Source organism: Pyxicephalus adspersus, chromosome 6, assembly GCF_032062135.1.
Source record: "Pyxicephalus adspersus chromosome 6, UCB_Pads_2.0, whole genome shotgun sequence".
Classification (NCBI taxonomy): Eukaryota; Metazoa; Chordata; class Amphibia; order Anura; family Pyxicephalidae; genus Pyxicephalus; species Pyxicephalus adspersus.
Window position 1 is genome coordinate 84,627,586 of NC_092863.1, and position 21,880 is coordinate 84,649,465.

The window sequence follows — 21,880 nt, forward strand, 5'->3', positions numbered from 1 at the left end:
CAGAAGCAATTTTAGTTGCCCCCTCTACAGCCTGAGCCTTTTTAAATCTGAACTCTGGTATTAGCAAATATTGTCTAAATACAAGGGGCATTTGTATTTTTGCTTAAATCTTCGAGCGATTTGTGTATATTTTGTGCAATAATCCGGTATCAAGTATTACCTTTGTGCTGATGCAGGTATTTCTCACTTCCAGGTGTACCCTCTCCTGCCGGATTCTAGATTTGTAATCATTCACTTATTTGTCACGATAGGACACACAAACCAAAGAAGCCATGGAGTTCAAGGAACGTTTTTTTTAACACTCAAATTGTGGAAAACTTGCTGTCCGGGGATGGTAATGACACAATTCTGGCGTGCATCGCTCTCGGTCAGCACTGTTTGGTTTACTTGCAGATGCATGATTTCTGCATAGCAGCTTACAACACTCTCCTTTAATAGACTTGGTTCTGCCAGTTTGTTGCTAAGGATTTTTACGTACCTCTGTGTTTTTTGCCTTTCTGATACTCTCGACTCCCATTATAATCTTTGGATGGACCTAGGCTCTTTGCTAATTTATTACACCTGCTATTTTGTACCATTGGACACTCCTGAAGGTAATATATAAAACACGAAGGGTCCGATTTATTAAAGCTCTCCACAACTGGAGAAAATACACTTATCAATGAAGCTGGGTGATCCAGCAAACCTGGAATGGATTTCTAAGTCATTGCTATTTGTTAGCAAATGTTTTCAATCCTGAAACAGAACCATTCCAGGTTTGCTGGATCATTCAGGTACACTGATGAATGCATATCCTCTCTAGCCTTGGAGAGCTTTAATAAAATCACAATATGGACTTTGTCATTTTATTATCTAACTTCAGAAACCGTTCCAGCATCATAACCTTTTTCAGAAGAAGCTTCACTTGTTTGACTCACTTATATTTGCTATATATATATATATATATATATATATATATATATATATATATTAGATATTACGAGCTACCAAAAAGGCAAGTATAGATGCTTTTCTTTTACATTTAACCCAATGGCGACAGGATCATTTTAGGTAGATTAGTCTCATGGTATAACAGTTTATACAAGTAACATGCAGCAACAATAAACCTGTAAACAAAAATACAAAGCTGCCATGCTGGTAAACATTGCTTTTCTCTCTACATATAAATAAAAACCACCGGGCTGTTTTTGGGTGGTTACTGAAAGCGGAATTAAACTGAAAACCAAAAATTTACACGATCTGATTTTGGCCATGCGCAGGAGCACCCAGAGCCTATGCGTGACGTAGGTATCCCAGGAAGGCTTTGTGCTCCCATTAAGTCTTGATCCTGAAAGGGGACTTAAAAATAACAAAATTATTAACATTTTCTCTTTGTCTACCTTTTTATGATAAGTGAAAATGTTGAGTTTAGGTACGCTTTAGGAATTTTTTTCACAACACGGGCTAGCACCCACCTAAAATTTCTTCCCACCCGGCTCAAAAAATTTCTGGGGTGAACATTGATATGGAAACAAAAACATGAAAAATTGCCCATTTACACCTATGTGCTGTATCACACATAGAAAGGCAAGAATTGATAATATAGTTCCAGCATATATTTTAGTACAAATATACCACATTTGGTATATTTGACCACATTTATTTATTAATATTGTCATTTATAGCATTCCAAGTCACCAATGTAGTTCCAGAGCATCATGAAAAAACAATACAATGATTTGTTCAAAATCTTTTTATTTACTATAAAGACAAAAAACACCAAAATAGGTACAAATTATACTATAAAATCGGTTCACGGGTTAAAAACCTTTAATAATTAAAATATCATGATATATTTAAAATAACAAAGGATACATTTAAGCCAAATTTCATTTTTCTTAACCCAGAGATTTCCGCAACAATTGCTTGCACAGTTAAGGTGCTAAAGAGAAATTAGCCCTTGAGCCCTGGAAGTCTTAGGAATCTTACAGCAAGTATAGTTTCATTGTGAAAAGTCAACTTTGGTAGAAGAAGAAAAAAAAAAAAATGAACAAAACAAAAAACTATAGGACACCTGAGGTAGTAGAGACTGAAATAAAAACAAGCAGTAGCCGTTATTTACAACTTAACAAGTACCAAATAACATTAAGAAAGTCACAAAAATAATTATACAATACAATTTTCAGTCCAGCTTTGATCCAAAGAAAATAAGATTATATCACAATCTGCATAAAAATAGGACACCACAATTGCCAGCTAGCAAGAACAGAGGAGAAGAAACTCCTAGTGGAAAGGAAAGAATCTAGAATAATACTGATTAGATGAGGTTCAATTATGCAAAGAGGAGAGAGAAAAAAAATCATTAAAACAGCCAACAAATTTCCAGTATATAAAATCAGACAGAGTGCATCAGTAGCAAGTAAAACATGGGGCTGATGAATATTTAAGACTTCAAGGAAAATAATTACGCCAAAGCATAGCTGTCAAGTAAAATACAGTTAGAGCTACTTATTTTCACATTACGGAACAAGATTTAACTCTTTGGAATATGCTTGTCTGTCGCACACACACACACAAAAAAAAGGAATGTCCAAATTTGTAAAATTCACATTTAAATACAGTTCAGCATGTGTTTCTGTACTATCTAAAACAAAACTGCCCAGATCCATACAAGGTACATTTGCTGAAATGTACAATAGCTTATTAAGATGATCCTGAGAGTCAGAATAACCTTTTTTATTAGTTTTCATTGTGCAACATCCCCAACCGGCTTCCAAGGAGTTAAAAAAAAAAATGATTGAAACTTTTATTATAAAAAGAAAAGCAAAAGAGCTGCCATCTTCCTTCTATTATTATATTGTAAGTGACAAAGAGAAGAATGAAAAGAGCACAGTACAATAAAAGGGTTAGAATTTCCGATAGATGCAGGGTGAGGCTTGGCTCCTACGGCTCAGGGATGATGTATGGTAACGTTTTGTTCTGTCCACGCTGTCTCAATAACAATACAGCAGGCTGGACTCAAATCTGAAATTATAACCCTGACAAATCTCATATTGTAAGAGGAGGCTAATGAGATTTGCAAACCTGTAAATTAGAACTCTTTATATAATCTAACCTATGGAATACTAAATTATCAGAAACTGAGCAGTTCTTTACATACACCCAGCATTCTATAGTAAAGAAATGTTTCCAGGAAGATATATGGAGGCGGCTAATGTTGATCTCTGTAAATCGGAGTTACCTGACAATAATGTTGCCCCTCTTACTTCAGGAATGCCAATTGCTAATCAGGGACAAGCATGCAGATTAGAATTAAATGCTTATCTGCGTACTCTAAGACAGAGACTTCAAGTATTGATTTAAAGCAGAGGGGCATCATCCTAACCAGGCATCTAGCATTTTCATAGACATGAAAGGGGAGGATTATTTTAATGCAACTCCATTTACCCTTTCCATACGGCCAAGGGTTGGTTCATTCTACATACTGCCATGGGTTGGCCACCCTATTCAAAATAAATAGGTTGCTGAAATCAACAAAAATTTGGTGCAGTCTGCAAAATGAATGGCACTTCTGAGCTGTTACTGCAACTGTTGAGTATGCATTGCCCCTAATGGAACACTATAGGTAATATATCGTATAACAACACATTTGCTGCCAATTTGTTAGGAAAGGTGACAGGAAGGTGGAGCTCAGTATCTGAATATTGGTTAGCTATAGCTCTGTGAACGGAAGGGTTAAGCTCTAAGAGCCGCAATCATCATCCTATAACTATCGGGGAGTTGCAGATTTTCAAGTAGCCTTTTGTGCTTCTGCCAAGACTAATATTGCATACAAGCAAGTTCCCAATGCATGATGTACAACAGAAGGAAACCAGCAGAGAGCAGACAGACAGTGAAAGTGGTCAAGTTACAGTTGTCTTGATTTGGTTTGAAATAGAACTATACTTCAAAATACTTTTAGTAGAAAAATATTAAACCTGAATATTCCAGACAAAGAACACTTCTCAGACATTACTGATTGAGAGAGCAGGCTGAGCAATCAATGCACAATACCTTAACTAAATCAAAATGCACAGACAGTAAATGGTCAGGTACAATGCTTGAGTGATCTGGAACTGAATAGCTAAAATCCAAGTCCTATTTACCTTCAATAATTTATGATCAGTGCATAGAATTGCATGTTATTAAAAGATATAAACTTTATCTTCAGAGCCCTCTGAAATTTGGTGATATTTGTCATACTGCACATTCTAACAGTAAACTAGCACTAACAAGTCATCATTGGCAGATGCTCAGTTATTTAAAATTATAGAGAACTGAAGGGTCCCTGTTTGAGGATTCAGAGCCATGCACATAACTAGAAAACCATAGTTAAGGTATGTATGACCAAATACACTTAAACCTGAAGACATCCAGTAGGCAATGGAATCAGTTTAATTTGAAGGTGATCCAACCCAAGCACACATACAGTTGCAGAAGTTTACTATAAGGTCCTGAATAAATTCTTGTGGTCCCAAGTTAAACTTCAAATTTATTGAAGTGGCTTCAATTATTTGCACAATTACTGTTTTCTATGAACCCCAAAAAATGGCACATAAACATCCTAAATAGTATACATTTGGTTTTATAGTTATTGGAATAACCTTTTTACTATTCCCAAAAGGTCACTTCAAATAATTGAGGAAGAAAAATTTCTACTTCCTGTAAGATACCAGTAATGGTGCACTTGTTTGTGGGTATACACATGACAGATGTTGCTACATACTCCTAGGGTCCTTTAAAGGCTGCTCACAAATTATGTGGCATCAATTTCCAGGAGGCGGGTAAAGCTTAACTACAGCATTGCCAGACTGCTTCTTTATTGCTGGATACAGATGCCCTCAAAAAGCCAAGCCTAATTCTACCTGTGTACATATCCTTATGTAACCATATTCGTCATTTAATTTGAAGTTCAATGACTAATCGACTTTAACTATCAGTTCCAGATTACTCATTGTCATACAGGGAAAAGCTTACCGAAAAATGTAACTTTACCCCCTTTGCAAAAAAAACAAAACAAAAACAAAAAAAACCCTAAAAATGATATAACAGTTCTCTAAATGAAGAAAAGCGGCAACAAAGATTGGTTCTGTGTTGTACAACTGTGGTAAAATACAGTGTAGTCAATATTTACACATTGCAGTAATCTCTATGGCCATGTATACTGCGACCTGACAGATACACTAATTACAGGCTCTGCCCCGCATTGCCGTCATGACGCCTCAGTGGAAGCTTCAGAAAGCTGGAGATATTTTAGACTGATGCCAGAAGCCATGGCCCACAAAGTAACGTTCATGCAAATTTCACTAAAATTACAAAGCACACAAAAATGTGTTTTATATATATGTAATAAATAAAAAAATAATAAAATTATACAATTGAAAGTCAAAGGAGCATAGGTATCTCTTTCTCATTAAAATTTTTGGAAAGGTATCTCCCACAAGGCACACATTTTGTCTCAATTATTTTTTGTTAAAGTCCTCCTTGTTCTGAAGCTTTTCCAGGTATGAAGTGGTCATGCACAGGGCAGGGAGGGCAGACATTACACACAGGTACAGTATGGCAGAGACGGGACATGCAGCTGTAGATGAACAGGCTCCCTGTCTCTATTTCAGTAGCAATCTTAAAATGGTCTTTTGTAGAGAATGCTTCTACCACTTTGTTCTAAAGACCGGGTGCTTAAGTAACTCTCTTGATGGGGGCCGGTCTTGAGGCTGAAGTTCCAGACATCGAAGGGTGACATCCCGCAAGCCTGGAGAAAGATGCGGCGGAATTGATGGAGCCGTTGTTGCACTTGCAATCTAAATGTGAAAGAATTAAAAGGATAATTTCAGTGTGGCACTGTGGTAATCAATTTTTGATATTTCATATAGCATTGGCTGTTGCCAGAACAGGTGTCAAACCACAGGAAGATGTCCCCAGAACAAGAGGTGAGAGAAACGCTTAAAGTTTGCAATTCTCCACAATTTCTATCTAGGTGACAATAGTCAGCAGTACAAATAAAGCCAAGAAGTCATAATTGGCAGAGCTAGCATGACACATGCACAGGAGTCATTCCATATGAAGCATCTCACATGCATGCACAGCTCAGCAGGTTATTAGTTACCGAACAGGCAGGCAAGTACGCTTAATAGCACAAGGGACATTGCCTGTTCACAAATTTTTCAAGCAGAACTATAGCTCCACTTTAAGAAGTAGAAAATAAAAACACAACATTATGGAGCCTGTGTCACAGCTGGGCTTTAGAACCATGATCCCATAAGTAATGACTATGCCACAGGCTTACAAATTAAACACATTTGTTGTTTCAGTGCAGAATGCAGGTATACCTTAAAAATTAGAGCAAGGTGATTCGAGTGCTTCTCTGCATTCCATGGAGGTTTAGCACATGCCATCTCTATAATGCTGCAGCCAACACTCCATACATCACAGCTCCGCCCATACTGCTGCCCCCTTAGCACCTATAGTTACAAGAGAAAAAAAGGTTTTGAAAAGGTTATTCTTTTTTTCTTACTACAGACAAAAGAAAAAAATGCTATAATCCCTCAACAAAATGTTCTTTAAAATGAATGCTAGATGTGCAGGAATAAGTTTACCTCTGGAGCCATAAAAGCTATTGTTCCCAGCAGCTGCCCCTGAAATTCACCGGCACCTGTGCCCTTTGATGCCAGTCTAGCTGCTGCTCCAAAATCAGCAATTCGCAGTCGCTGTCCAGTGCTGTCAATCAGTAGATTAGCACCTGAAAGGAGGTAAAGAAAAAAAAAATCTTAATAAAACAGCCAATCCATAAACGTGACATTTGACACTTAACCCTATACTGCCCACCATCAATTACAGTTGCTGAGCATGATCCACCATGACATCTTGTATATAAAAAAATTTACACTTGTAGACTCTCTCCTATTTAGGAGCTATCAGCCAACATTTAGTGCAGCTGCAGGCTGATAATCCCAGTTATCAATGGCTGGTCTGGTCCCTACATAAATAACCAACCAGCAATATTACCAGTTATATAATCACTATCAGATCTTACACAGTGATCAAATTCATGCTGAAGGCTTCACTGTGAAAAATAAAAACCTTCAGCCTACAGTTAAACATAAGGCAATGCTCATTTGCAATATCAAAGATTTCTGGCTGCAATATAATTTAAGAACTATATTTAAAAAAATGTTTATTACAATAGAAAGTATATATAATCCTGGAGCCCACAAATAAATCACCCATTTCAAAGTCCTCTACCCCCTACCTTTTATGTCTCTATGAATAATCTGGTTCTCATGAAGGTAGGAGAGTCCCCGCAGTAACTGCTCCGTATAGTTGATGACGACAGATTCTTTAAATGCTCCATATTTACTAAGTAGGTGTGCTACAGAACCACCTGAAAACACAAAATAGGATTAGAAAGGAAAGAGCACAACAGAAGTTTTACACACAAAGTGAGATTTTTGCCCTTACCTGCCATCCACTCCACAAACAGATTGTAGTTGCTCTTCTCACAGGTCGCTCCCAACATCCTTATGATATTTGGGTGGCTGAGGTGACCCATCATCCTAATCTCCTCCCGTAGAGCCTCCACTACTTCTCCCTGCTCGGTAGAGGTGTTCCTCACATAGGTCACCTGGCACAAAAAGAAAATAATATTTAATAATCACAGAAAGGCTCTCTATGAGTACATACCAACACAACATTACTTCTCAATAACAAAATAAAATTAAGTACTTCTTGAGTCTTCATAAAGTTAAAGCCACTATCTTGTACTGTGGAATGGGGCGAGGGCTTAGATCCTACCCTGAACACAAACTGCAAAGTCATGAAATTTGACACAGGCTATTGCAAGTAACAAACAATGGGGAATGCTAAAGGAAACTACTATTTTTGGTCAAACTTTTGCATATCTACCATATTTTTTTAATTGCAATAAAACAAATAAAACAAAATAAAAAATAGCATTCGAATGGGTGGTGTTTATCCAAAATCTGACTTCCAGGTGACCTCTCAAGTTTAAAGCCATAGCCTTAGGTTAAAAAGTTTTTAAAAAAAAAAGTTTAAAAAAAGCCTTAGGGCTTTTCGGATAGGTCTGTGTTCACAGGTCACACAGTCTCCTATGGCTGGCTAACAATATAAAAATGAGCACAGAATCTATTGAGTCACAAACAGAGTTTGGAAAATATTAAAGGTCTTTACATCACTAAACAGCAAAGAGGCTGCAATCCAATGGCGTTGATAAGTGACGAGTTGCCCACTGAATATTATGCCATAAGAACTACCTAAAAGCCTTGCACCTCAGTCAATCACTCCTTATTATATTGTATGGAGTAAATCACGTGTGAATATTAGAATATGGATTAAAATTTATTTACAAACTAGATTTTCTCACCTGTTTGACAGCCATTAAGGTGCCAGTTCCAACATCCTGTGCTTGATAGCAGGAAGAGAAAGCTCCTAATCCAATTTGCTGGCCTTTGAGCCATTCAATCTCTTCCCGATAGTGATTTTTTGCTTTGGTATGTCCAGGGAGGGTCTCTGGGGTCTAACAAAAAAAATCAGCAAGTTAATGACACAATCCTTTACATAAAAGCCTGCGCTAAACACAATGACCTGAGGTGACACAGCCAGAAATAAAGGATCAAAATGTCCCATGCACAGTATTTCACCAGTTCCTACTATATAGTCAGCAAATCCTTTAGTAGTAATGCCTAAATCCTACCTCCATGATTTACCACTAACAGGTACATAATATGCATATATTGTTAATGGAGAACCTAAGGCTTTTGAACCCCAAAAGAAAGAGGCTGAATATATCTACAGGAGGCAATGTCAAGCCCTAGGTCTTTGAAAGAACATTTTAAAAAGTAGCAATATAAAGTCATTTTTCTTAACATGTACACACATTTCCCCCAAACCATATCTTAAAACTGCATTAAAGACAAAACTTACATCCTGCTGAATAATGATAATGTCCTCCCCATTCTCCACTTGTAGCTGGGGTATGACTGGCAGGGAATCCTGTGAGGCAGACATTGCGAGAGCAATAGCCAGTGCTTCTTCCTCCTCTGCTTCCATTTTCTCTTTGCACTTCTGATTGTGGCTGACATCCTCTTTGTAGGTGTTATCAACTTCTGCTCGCTCTGGAGACAACACGGCCACCTCAGACTTAAAGGTGACCGTACCATCACAAGCAGGCATGGATGCCTCCAAAAGGTCCTCCATGCTGGAATTAAGCTCTGCATTGGCATCCAGTCTACCCTTTTCCTCTACAGGGGTAAAAACAGTGTCATCACTGGGTATGACAGCATTAGTGCAACAACCACCACTGTCATTATGTGAAACATTTAGCTCAAGAGTCATATTTCCTTTTGGAGACTCTGCCACTTTCCCAAAGTCACCTGGAGTAGGCCGAGATGGCTTTGGCCTGTGTATTTGTGGAGATGGAAGTGGCCTAGCTTGAGTGAAAACAGGGGACAGTTTTTCAGGCTCTCTACTTCCTGAATAGTGCTTCTGTATCTGAAGAGAAAACTTCCTCTGAGTTTGAGGGGAAGCAGATGACAACTTGCAGGGAGTAAATCCTTGAGGTTTAGATTTTGGGATATCTGCGACAGGGCCAGCTGGCACAGATGGGGCTGAGGAAGGAGAAGGTAAGGTCTGGAAAAAGGAATGAGAAGGTTGTGATGAAGAAGGGGAGTTCAAGCATTGACTTAATGGTCTGCGTTTAGTCTGGATGGCAGGCTTTGGTTGCTCAGTCGTTACAGTGGATAGCGGGTGCCCTAGGGAGATTGCCTCAAGTGCCTCGTTTAAGTCCTCAGGGCTAGAAGCAGCTTTTGAGACACTAGGATCGATCCCGACTTTCCCTGATAGCTGCATAGTGTGTTCTGGGGAATTACTTTGTGAAGTAACAGGAGAGTTGGCTGGGGCAGAGGGTTGCACAAAAGCTTCTCTGCGGTGTTCAAAAGATTCCTCCAGGCCTTGCTGAATCACCTCCACAATGTCCATTTCTTCAGCAATTGCCATTAAACGTCTCCGCATACGGCTGTAATGCGTTGAGCTAGTTGTGCTCAACATGTCCAACAGCTTGACGTACACGTGGGGGACTCTGGCGACCATCCTGGCTGCGCTTAAGAACACTCTACGGGACAATTTTCCTACCATCGAATGAGAGTTGTCAATGGATTGCAGTGCAAAATTTAGCAAGGATAGCAAGTTCCTATACCTGTGAGAAAGAAAAGAGTCTCAAACTAGTATAAAAATCAGCAAATGCATTTCGTATCACTTGTGGTTTTATTTGAGTAGATGAAATTCTTCTTAACCACCCATTTGGGTAGCTAAACCCCCCCCCCCCCCCCCCCCCCCCCCACCTAAAAACAAACATTCTCAACACAAAGAACAGTGCTGAGAATACATTTATATAAACATAAAATCACCTATATTAGGAATATATATATATCTACAGGCAAAAACAGGTTTTACTTAATTGTATACTATTGCACTGCATTAATAACAAGCTTCTTGATACCTTTCTACTGCTGCATCAGCTTGCACAACATCTCCACTAATGATGTGGGGGTAAAACTCAGCAGGAAACTCCAACAAGAGCCGGTCAATGAGACATAAACGGCCAAGTAATGCTTGCCAGTTGTTAGACTCTGTCTGGGTGGCAAGGATACAGTTCAAGACATATTCAACTCCACCGATACCAATGGAACCTAGAGAAATAAGGATAGCCACCTGTTACAGTGAGATGCAGAGAGATACAAAAAAATTCACTTTCTAATTACCTTAAATATTCCTAACAAGCAGGGAAACTACTGTTAACCTGTTCTTGTAAAAAAACACTGCACTACGGTTTGCCACTTTTTTTTTTTTTTTTACACAATACCTATAGGTACAGATGCACAAGGGCTTGTTTTAAAGTACTTTTACTGCTTCCTCAGAGTGTGCAAATACGAGTAATATAAACCAAGGTGGGTGGTGGCAAATAGCAATAATCTCTAGTACCGCAATCCGAACATGTAGCCATAACCGTACTAACCAGATTTGAGGATTTCTCTACCCACAGCCAATTCTCCTGCTTGTCCTTTGCATAGTTCCAGCAATGTTGAAACAGAAAGCTGACTTGTGCGGCTGTAAGAGACAACAGATTTTGATAAGAGATCCATCTGTCAAAAATTGCAGGAAATAAACATATATGAGATTCTCCCTCTGGATTACCTGTTGGCATCAGCACATTTGACCAGGATAGTCTCAACCACTGGGTTGAGAAGCCGCTGCAGTTTCTTTCTTTCAGTGGTTGTGTGGCATGGAGTGTACACCAGCATGGCTCTTAACGTTTTCTAGGAGCAGAATAAAAGAAAGGCAAATTTAATCAGGTAGACACAAAAACTTGAAAATAAAGTGTTTGCACAGATGAAAACATTTTTTTATTGTAAGGTGCTTTATGTGCACTATATATAGACATTGGATAACATTTTTTTAAGGTCTGGTATATATAAATTCACTTACTAAAGCAGCAACATAGACCTTGTAGACAGGGTCAGCGCACACCATAGACAGCACACTACAGCAGGCCTCCACAACAACGTCCCCTGAGATACTGGACTGAGATGAACCACTGGCAGAGTGGGAGGTGGAGCCACTAGAGTTGCCACCAGTGCCAGAATTTCCAGTGCTTTCACCATTAGCCAAAAGCAGGGCCCCACTGACATCATGTGAGAGACGGCGAAGGGCCATTTCTCTGATATTCCAGTTACGAGAGAACAAGCAGCCTACCAATTCCATTCCAAAGACCTGCACAAGAAAAAAAAAAAAAAAAAAAGCACAAAAGGTCACAATAACCGCATAACCACTTGTATTCTTAGCAATTGTGCTCCAATTACAAGGCCTTGTTTTAAATCCAAGGTCTTTCACTGGCTGTACAAAAACAAATGTGTTTTTTCCCAAACAAAGCACTTACACCCTTCCATTCTAACATGTAAAGCTTCAGTACATCCTTTAAAAATTAAAAAATGATGGTTTGGCTACTTTCTGCCTCATGAACATTTCTTTTAGCTTTTGGAGGTAGTCCATTAGTGTTGGGCCAATAGAAATATGTGTGCATGATTGTTTTTTTGGGCTAGAAAAAGGAGGTAGTGCCAAGTTCCCACCACACCACCCAGAAGTGACAAAGTTTTGTCTGCCAGAACAAAGGCATGAAAAAAAAAAGTTACTCTCTTACCTGAATCCATGGCTCAGCCATGTTCTTGTAGGCAGAGGGAATCTGCTGAACACCATAATTGGTTAGGTTTAAATTGGAATCCTGTGACCTTCTTTGGGTTACAGCTGTAGGCTGCTGCTGTTGTAGAGAATGCTGCTGTGCAGCCCGAAGTACAGGAGGAGAATCTACAGGAGTGGGCATTTCATGGCTAAACAAAGAAAAGAAAAAAAGACTCAGCTTCCTTACATAGGACAGTATCTTAACATTGTTATTGCAGCTTTTCTCAAGTACCTCCTGACATATTTACATGTATCACCCTTATAAGTGTATAAATAAATATGCTCTTTACCCATTGATTTTAAATGACGAATTGAGAACAGCTGCCGCATGTTATTTACTAAACAAGCAGAAGTATACCCTGTGCTTGGGGTGTAAAGAAGGTAAATATATTTTGAGCCGAGTATCTGAGCAGGCACTTTTAACAAAGTATTTAGCCATACATGGAGTGGAAAAAGCATATTTGCAGCCAGTCAAACCAATCTAGGAATCAGGGGTATAGGAAGCCATGGATAGTCCTAATTTATTAGGCATGGAATACCTGTCCACAGCTTTTAATTCTCCCATCTAAGCATAACAGTATTTCATAAAAATATGTGGTATCCTCGGATAAAACACACAAAAAACATCCCAAATATTCAAGGCGTTTAACATTTAGGTTAATGTTTTTCACATTCACCTAATTTTCATATGAACACGAAGTTTAGATCTACTATATACTGATTTGATGTGAACTAACAAGTATGTTTAAAAGATGAAATTTTGCAGAAAATCAGATTTCTATGTACTATCAGAATACAAATGCAGCAGCCAATATTCTGATTACTGACCTGTGGAAGTCCTGCGATCTCCATTTTGACCGACAAAGAGGACAAATTAGAGGCTCCCTATTTCTCCGACACTCCTCTGCCCCTAATAAATTGAAAAAACAAATATTTAGTTTAAAAAAAAAAAGAAATGAGATTCAGTTTAATAACTGCTAATTAACTCCAGAATGTGCACAACCGTTATATATGCCTATTTAATGTACATCGTTGCTTAAAATATTGGCGCTATATAAATCCGGTTTAAAAAAATGATTAATAATAATAATAATAAGTAAACTGGTGGTAATCATGTATAGGCGAGGCTACTAAAATGTTGAAACACTAGATGGCAGCAGTGACACAATCATTGGTAATTTGACTACAGTAAACTATTCTGATTGTATTTTATTTTAGAAGTAAATTCACTTCACTAATTTTGTCTTCTTCTGATGAAATTTAGAGGACTGATGTTCACAAATAAAAAACAAACAGAAGCAATAACCAAGCTGCAATCCTCTGTCAGAATCAGAGATCGCCTGATCAATGCAATTTAGAAACACTTTAATAGTAGTCCTTTAGAGAGGACAGAAACATCAGAATTTTGGAGGTTTATTGTTGTAATGTATGTGTACAGTCCACATACCTGGACCAGGCATTCCTACCTGTGCATATGCATCTATCCTACTAACAATTTACTTTTTGCTATTACTTTGTGAATACCAGCAAATACAACAAGTTAAGTTGGTGTTCCATTTCACTTATTTTTAAGAAAACACAACTAAGTTTTCTTTCAAACTAATCTGAATCCTCCAGTACGTTTGCATCTAGCAAACACATGCACCTCCAACCTAATCCCCCTGGCGTTCCAATTCGGTACATTTTGCATGGAAATTTACATTGTAGGCCTATACTTCTTAGGCATAACTCAGTAAATTATGTCCAATATTTATTACAGTTAATAATAAACTAAGAAAAAAACAAACAAAACAAAAATCTTGGTGCATAATATACTGAACACTAATATAACTGTACAGTAGCATGTATAATTGTATATATAAAGATTTCTTTGTATTGGACTCAATACAGCTATTTTGTATTGAATCCAATACAAAATTATTTGAATTTCCCTGACATGCCTCCCGCACACACCGACGTCCCTGGGGACGCTGGAGGGATCAGGTGTTTTTTTTTTTAATGTTTTTAGCTACCCCAAGTTTAGCTCAAAATTAGCCCCTTTTAAAACTTTTTATTTTTTTACCCCGAGCCACACTCGGGAATACCGCCAGGGGGGTTGAGTACGTCTGCCAATTCTTACACCTGACTCTAAATAAAGACTAAACAATGATAGGTCATTGTTACGATTTTAAAATCAGCAAATGTCTCGTCATGTAATGCATTGGTGAATGATAAACCTATCTGCAATGTGATGCAAGCAGTGCCCATTTCCACCATGTATTCAACAAGTCTAGTAAGTAAGTAGCACGGTTGAAAGTTTAGGACGGTGACACAGTGACATGCAGAAAAGTGGGTGACGTACAGATTGACATGCAGTGGTGGTGTAGCTTGTTTCTGCAGCCTTCTTCACATACAGTCAGGCTCTCTTCATCCAGCATGCCCAGCAGGCAGATAGGACACATTTGTTCATCTTCATCTTTTATGCTGTGGATTAAACAAAAAACAATTGTCACATTAGTCTGAAAAAGAGAACCAAATGGCTTTAAAAGCATATCTGTGGTTCAACAAGGTACTGGTTGTTGACATTAAAGCCTCATTGCAACCACTAAACACACAGGGGAGCTACATACAAGAACGATTTTAAGCATCAAATTTCCATATTGTTCTACAATTTAAACACACCTCTAAAAATCGTGACAGTGAAAGAAGTTCAACTACCTGATCTCGCTTATGAATGTGCTCTTTGTTCGCACACAAGCACTGCAGAACCGCTTACTGGCTACTTGACCTGCCTGGTCTCTTCTAGTCTGAGCTCCACAGTACAGTGGACTGCAAGGGACCAAGTAACTTTCACAGTTTTTTTTTTTTTTTTTAAACATCTATTTTGTAAACCAACATGGACTTTGTATTTAAATTTGACCTAACAAACATTCACAGCCACTTTATTAGGTACACCTTACAAGGACCTGCTTGGACCCCTTTTTGCCTTCAGAACTGCTGCAATTCCTCTGGATAGATTCAACAATGTACTGGAAAGATTCCACAAGGAATTTGAGTTTGTAATGATAAAGCATAAAGGAGTTGATGCAAACGTGTAGGCTGCACATCCATAATACAAATACAAATTTCCTGTTCAACCACATCCCACAGGTTCTCTAATGAACTTAAATCTGGTAATTGTGGGGCTGCTTAAAAAACGGTCATGTTCAAAAAATCAGTTTGAGATGTAACATACAGTGCATTATCCTCAATCCTATCCCATGGTCAGCAACAATAAACGTATGCTGTGCCATTTAAACAATACTCAGTTGGTACTAAGGGGTTCAAAGTATGCCAAAGAGATATCTGCCACGCTATTACATCAACACTACCAGACGGAACTGTTGATACAAGGAAGGATGGATCCATGCTTTCATATGGCTGATGCCAAATTCTGTCCCTACTATCCAAACTTGAAGTAGAAATCATACCAGGAAACATTTTAAAAAATTTTTTGTTCCAATTTTGGTGGACCCTGCAATTTGTATCCTTAGGTGCCACAACCGAAGTGGCAATGAGTGTCATCACCTGCTGCATCAATGTTTGAAAAGAGTTTTCAGTGGTGCTCTTCTGCATACCTCGGTTGCATCAACTGATTGTTTGAGTTATTGTTGCCTTTTTATCAGCTAGATACAGTCTGGCCACTGTTCTCTGATCTGAATTGGACATTTTCCCATGTAAATATGATTGATCTAGAAACGTTAGAATCCATTAACTAAGCTAGAATAATAGTTATGTCATTTTATATCAGGAGATAAAAATACCTAAAATGGCAAACTCCATGTGAATTAGATCTTCGTAAACTCTTTTTTAATTTTTTTATTAATTTAAAATGTGCTCTGATTCTGTACCAACAAAACAATTTCCATTGAACATTCAAAGAACCACATCTGTAATAAAACCAAGAGCAATGTTATTTCCATTTCCTGTTTTTGTACTATTTACCTAGAATATCCAGCAGTTACAGATATGAATCATTTCCAACATAATCTACATCCACAGAGGACACCAGAATGGCTCAATTTTATACCAACCAGTTCTGCCTATTCTGTGCTGCCTGGATAGTTTAAATCTTTATAAACTGCAAAACATTAATGGAAACTCGAACCTTTAGGCTGTATGAAGGTTAATAAAGTGGCATGTACCTAAAGAAAAGAGGCATAAAACATTTTTTTTTTATTTTAAGAATGCCTCTTTCTCCATTTGTAGCCTTTTGAGTTAAATTTCAATGGTAACCTTTTTGCACAGGCTAACAATAATAATTACAATATTCTTTTATGAAAATCCAACCATTCAAGTCCATGCCTTGGAGTAGCAAGGAAAAGTACAGCTGCGGGGGAGTGCTTGAAATGCCAGACGCGGCCAATACGGAGCTAAATCTTATGAGTGGTCCACCACTGAAAATAGCACCGCTACTAAAATTCCCTGATTTGCGTCTATAAAACAGACCATTGCGGGATCACCAATAGGCAGAGCGTCCGCTGGTCTATAGACGTGAGTGATGCCAGGAATTGTGGTAGCACCGCTATTTCAATGCAGCGGCGGGACAGCTGCAGTTCATATTCAGGATTCCTTTGGGGGCCAAAAAAAAAGGCGTTGGGGGCCAGAGTTTGACACCCCCTGATGTAGGAGTATTCAGTTCAGGATAGCAGCAGCTCCTTATCCCTAAGGCATAAAAGTTTCATAATATATAAAATAAATCTAATATATATATATATATATTATTTACAAGATATAAAAACCTATTTTTTAAACTTTTAAAGGAACAAAGGCAAATAAATATATAGATGTCTAAAGAGGAGAGATCAGGCACACAGGCTGCATTCAACTGCTCAAACGAGGGGATGAGAAAAATACTGCGGTGGCCCTTGCCATGTACAAACCTGGTATCTGAGCTAGATGTGGAAGTGGTGGATGAGGACAATGTATGAGAATTGGACATGCGTGATACAAACTTCTGGATGGTGTTACGAGATGGAGCTTTGATCCTTGAACTACGTCTATTGTGATATTTCTGGAACAAACTTTCAACCTAACAGAAAAAAGAACAAAAAAGTGAAGCCTTGGACAGTACATAATACTATCTAAAGAGAGCTAAGAGATACTAAACATGGTACAAGGACTGACAGAGGACATGTAAAACTAAAATATGATCAAAGCTTCATGCAACAAAATAAAAATCTAAAATCGTAAGTCCATTATGTAAATCCTAATACATAAGAGATGTTTAATCCTGGAAATAATTCTTATTATCCTCCTGTGCCAATATTCGTTTCAGAAAAAAATTTTTTAAACTTGAAATTTAAATGACTGAAATGTGGTTCCATGAAATGAAGAGATCAGACTGATCAATAGTTACTAGTGGTAATGAGTAGCACACCCAAAAAACCCATCAAAAAGGTCTCAAACGACCCAACTTATGAGCAGCTAAACTTAGTGCAACTTTGACCAGTTAATTTTCCACATGGATTCAATTCAACATGGAGAGGTCTGTACGCAACCTCTGATTCACCGATAGGTTGAGGTAGGCAGAATGTTTTTACTAAATCTGTGGTCAGGGTCTGGACTGCAATATTAACCATCCAAAGGATCACTTTGGTTAAAATAAAAAAATAAAACGAGAATATAAAGGACTGTTCAGTCAAAATTTGCTGATTATTCTGATTTTTTTTGTCATGTTCAGCAATCAGTAGCAGTACCTTGTCCGACCCCAAAGTGTCAGGAAAAAAACTGTATATTGGAAGGATCACAGAGGAATCCTAAAGTATCTTAGAATGTTTTTGTTTCTGCTGGAAAACCCCTTGCAGATCACAATTAGCATTTTACATCTGTACTACAGACAATTCTATGAGCTCTTTGTTTATATTTTCCCTCATAACCCCCATATAGTATTTTTGTCCAACAAAAAGCTCATTTTGCACAGTGATTCTATAGTCTGTAAGCAATTAGGATCTGCTCTGTAAACCACTTTCCTGTTCAGATGGGGGAGGGAGATGCTCAAATGGGAGGACTGCAAATTGCTGGCACAATACAATCATTTTCTTTGAGACAATGTGCACAGAATTAGCATACTTCAAAATTCTTCAAGGTTTTCCTCCACAGCATTGTGTCCGATGGCTCCAGCTGAAACACCCGTAACATGACGAAGAGAAGATGGATGCAGAACGCCCCTCTGCCGCAGCTGCAGGTCTGGAACAGAACAAAGCACCAATTACTTGTTGTCAGAGACAAGATAATACCACACTATCATGGAGAGAACAAGACAAGTCCTAAAACTATTCCCCCCAATGATTTTTACTGTGAAAGCTTTTTCGGAGCTAAATGTTGGTAGAGGGGGAAAGTAACAGTTGGCAGACCTAAAGGTTCTGCCCACTCAAACACTGATATTTCAGTGTTGCCAGAGAACTAAACACCTTGTGAGTTTCCTATATCTTTTAGTAGCTTAATCTGTGGGATCTATTGGCAAGAACCAAAAGAAAAAAAAAAAGACATCCAAAGCTTTTCTAAAACAGAACCAGCACATTTGCAAAGGGTAAAGTTTAAAATTTAGTATTGATTACTTGAAAAGCATTAACACAGTTTTTTGTAGAGGTTGCCACTATGTGTCACAATGAACACATGCTGAGCACCTGAGCTCGAAATTCTTTTTCCATTTATAAAAAAAAAAAAAAAAAAAAAAGCAGGAACAGCAAAAGAAGGGTATATACAGACAGGACCCCCCACTGTAGAAATCCCATCAATGGAGGTAAAAGAGTAATTGACTATCAGCAACTATCTAAAAAATGGAAACATTTGGAAACAGATGTTTAATGAGAAAATGTAGTTTGTAAACAACTTGAAAAAGGACGTCAGGTGCCCCAGATGCTTTTGGCAGCAGGTACACGAGGTCTTTGAGGTGAGTGAAATAAAATCGTATTAACAAATCATCAACGTAAACACAAAGGCCTTCAGGGCAATGAAATGAAGTTTAGTGTTTGTGCAGCTTCTTGTTCTTGTGTATGTTCCCATGATCTCATTAGGCATGTAATTGCCCATACCGTAATATATCATAAAGTGGGCCAAGTTTATTAACACAGAAAGACAAGCACTGTATCAAATCTACATTTAGAAGAGGCAGTGCTGGTCAACTTACTAGATAAGGGGACCTCAAATGTGGCCCCTAGAATCACCAAAGGACTGCACATAATATTTAACGAAGCAATGCTACGAAAAGTTGTCAGATTGCAGACATACTATAGGAAATGATCCAAGATTGTGAATATTGCTATAAACAAGCTATGGGCATGCTTCAAGAAACTGTAAGAGACCACTACTGTTACAGCTCCCTATAAAAAGTAATGCTTCCTTGTTTCTGTTCTTTGCAGCCTGCTCAATAATTGCCCGTTCTACATACGTATATATATCATCTATAAAATACACAGAATGAAGATGTGATACTATGTAATAGGAAAATGAATGAACTCCTAATGCTAGCCTGGAGAAGCACCGGGATCCTTATTAATTACATTACCCAGAAGCCCCTGTGATGGAGACCGCCCATGTCAGAACAGAGTTCCAAGAGATTTCATACCGTGCACATAAAATCTTCTTAAATCGTCTGTCACATCAGCTTAGTCACAGCACAGCTAGAGAAGGCCTGCGTGTGTAAATGACAAGCCAAGTCTGTGGACTTGCAGGGCAGAGACGCAGATTCTCATTAATTTAAAAACAAAGATCATGAGACACACAGAAGAATATATTTGGAAAAAGGAAGGATAACTTCAATTTTGTATATGAAATTATCTCAAAGCAGCTTCAGAAATGTGAATCAATGACTTTTCTCATTTCCAGCAAGCTATATGCAGGACTAAACCAAAAAAAAAAAAAAAAATGATTGGGATTTGTGTGTTCTGATATTGTATGATCTCTGCTGTCAACCAGAAAGGTCCATAGAAGACTTGGGAAAATAATATCCTAGTTTTAAAAATACTGCAACTTTTTGAACAGGGTTTTATGTAACAGACTTACCTGTGGACCAATAAAAACTCTGTATTTGTTATCTGGACTGTCCCCACCAATCAGAAATGAATTGGGTCCTATTTGCTGCAGCAGATAGAGTCTTGCTCGCATTACTTTGTTCACCCGGCGACTGGTTTCCTCAGGACTATATGGGGAAAAGCCATCAGGAGATGGTGCTCTTCGTGGTGGAGTGGTACGTCCGCTTTGAAACTGCAGAAAAACATAAATATCCATGAACACATCATCCAATAACCATGTAACGTCCAAGCACGGATATGTTGTATCTGTACTTGTTCAAGTTCTTTCATTAGAAAGCCTAATCTGCCAATGGCGAGATCCTTTTCCTATAGTGCAGAACCCTATTAACAAACAATTTTATTTTTCATTTAAGAAGCAAACATAGATAACGAGAGACTTCTGAATGTGTTTTTTTATTTTTTTTGACAAATCTCTGGACCTGTTATAGCACATTTTCATGTTTAAAGCAACACTATGTATTACCAATTAAATAATGACGAAGATAATGAGAACACTTTCTATCATGGAATGATTAGCAATTAACACTTTGGTTACAAAATGAAGGACAAAATCCCTAAACTGAACAGCTTTTGTATGAGTATACTAATGAATAAAGCAATGGTTATGTAGTCCCCTGGTATTTATGGCAGAACTTACAGGTACAGGAGACAAGCCTCTTCTCTTCATTCCTGGAGACTCTGGCTTTGATTTGGAAGAACTGGATGAGCTGCTGGGGGAAGGACTGCGTCTCCCCTTCAGAACATGGGATGATCCGTTCAATGACCCATCCACAGAAGAGTCTGATTTAGGAGTCTCTATCCCATCAGCTTTCACAGGAATTGGTTTTACGACCTGCATTACACAAAGAGCAAAACACCAGGTAATGATAAGTACTCACATTTTAGCAGTTGCAGGTAACACAGGGGTTTTTTTACTGTCTAAAATAATTGTCAAATGTGTTGTAAAGGCATTATAAAGCTATAAGTAACCGATACCCAAACACAAAGCATGAGCCATAAGTTAACCTTCAACATATTACTTCTCAAGTAACAAGTATAGCATTTTTATTCCTTCATTTACCTGTGTAATTTTACATTTTCCACTAAATTCACAGGTGTGACAGGGATTTGTAACTGAGGTAATTGAAACTGTAGAGCCAAAGTTAGTTAAATCACTCTTGGGACAACCTTTACAAAGTAGGTGATTTGTCCATCACTTTGTCATTTGTCCATCACTTTTTCATTTGACAAAGCAACAAGTTTACCTTAATCCTAAAATGACACGAGGAAAACCCAGATAAGACTGGGTACACACGTGAAATAATTGACATTGGAATAGATCTTTCACGATTCTTTCCAATGACAAAAGACTGAAAGATACATGAACGAGGGCTGCACATCCGTGTAGAGGGGAGGGGGGAGAAGACAGAGCAGCACCTCGTTGCATGCTCTCCCCTTCACTTTCATTACGATCGTTCGTCATCTGTTAATCTGCCAGGACAATTGTTGTAACGACAGACGACAAGTGCTGTACACAAGCCAGATTCTCGTCCGATATCAGCCATAACGTGATTATCGGA

At 38.2% G+C, this 21,880-nt stretch overlaps 1 protein-coding gene across 9 annotated transcripts in view; it reads right to left on the reverse strand.

The window, feature by feature from the left end:
• Nucleotides 1-1,717: 1,717 nt before the first annotated feature.
• The window catches only part of MAP3K1 (mitogen-activated protein kinase kinase kinase 1), a 55,412-nt gene continuing 35,249 nt past the window's right edge, over nucleotides 1,718-21,880 (reverse strand). For all 9 annotated transcript variants that reach the window (XM_072416410.1, XM_072416418.1, XM_072416412.1 and 6 more), the window contains 18 exons: nucleotides 20,959-21,153; nucleotides 20,293-20,493; nucleotides 18,358-18,474; nucleotides 17,169-17,317; nucleotides 14,609-14,730; nucleotides 13,096-13,177; nucleotides 12,230-12,416; nucleotides 11,518-11,802; nucleotides 11,227-11,348; nucleotides 11,048-11,139; nucleotides 10,532-10,721; nucleotides 8,959-10,228; nucleotides 8,399-8,551; nucleotides 7,477-7,639; nucleotides 7,268-7,399; nucleotides 6,615-6,757; nucleotides 6,348-6,479; nucleotides 1,718-5,819 (listed from right to left, as the gene is read on the reverse strand). In XM_072416410.1, the coding sequence (XP_072272511.1) occupies nucleotides 5,670-5,819; nucleotides 6,348-6,479; nucleotides 6,615-6,757; nucleotides 7,268-7,399; nucleotides 7,477-7,639; nucleotides 8,399-8,551; nucleotides 8,959-10,228; nucleotides 10,532-10,721; nucleotides 11,048-11,139; nucleotides 11,227-11,348; nucleotides 11,518-11,802; nucleotides 12,230-12,416; nucleotides 13,096-13,177; nucleotides 14,609-14,730; nucleotides 17,169-17,317; nucleotides 18,358-18,474; nucleotides 20,293-20,493; nucleotides 20,959-21,153 (3,885 nt within the window). In that variant the 3' untranslated portion in view covers nucleotides 1,718-5,669. The remainder of the gene's footprint in view (nucleotides 5,820-6,347; nucleotides 6,480-6,614; nucleotides 6,758-7,267; nucleotides 7,400-7,476; nucleotides 7,640-8,398; nucleotides 8,552-8,958; nucleotides 10,229-10,531; nucleotides 10,722-11,047; nucleotides 11,140-11,226; nucleotides 11,349-11,517; nucleotides 11,803-12,229; nucleotides 12,417-13,095; nucleotides 13,178-14,608; nucleotides 14,731-17,168; nucleotides 17,318-18,357; nucleotides 18,475-20,292; nucleotides 20,494-20,958; nucleotides 21,154-21,880) is intronic.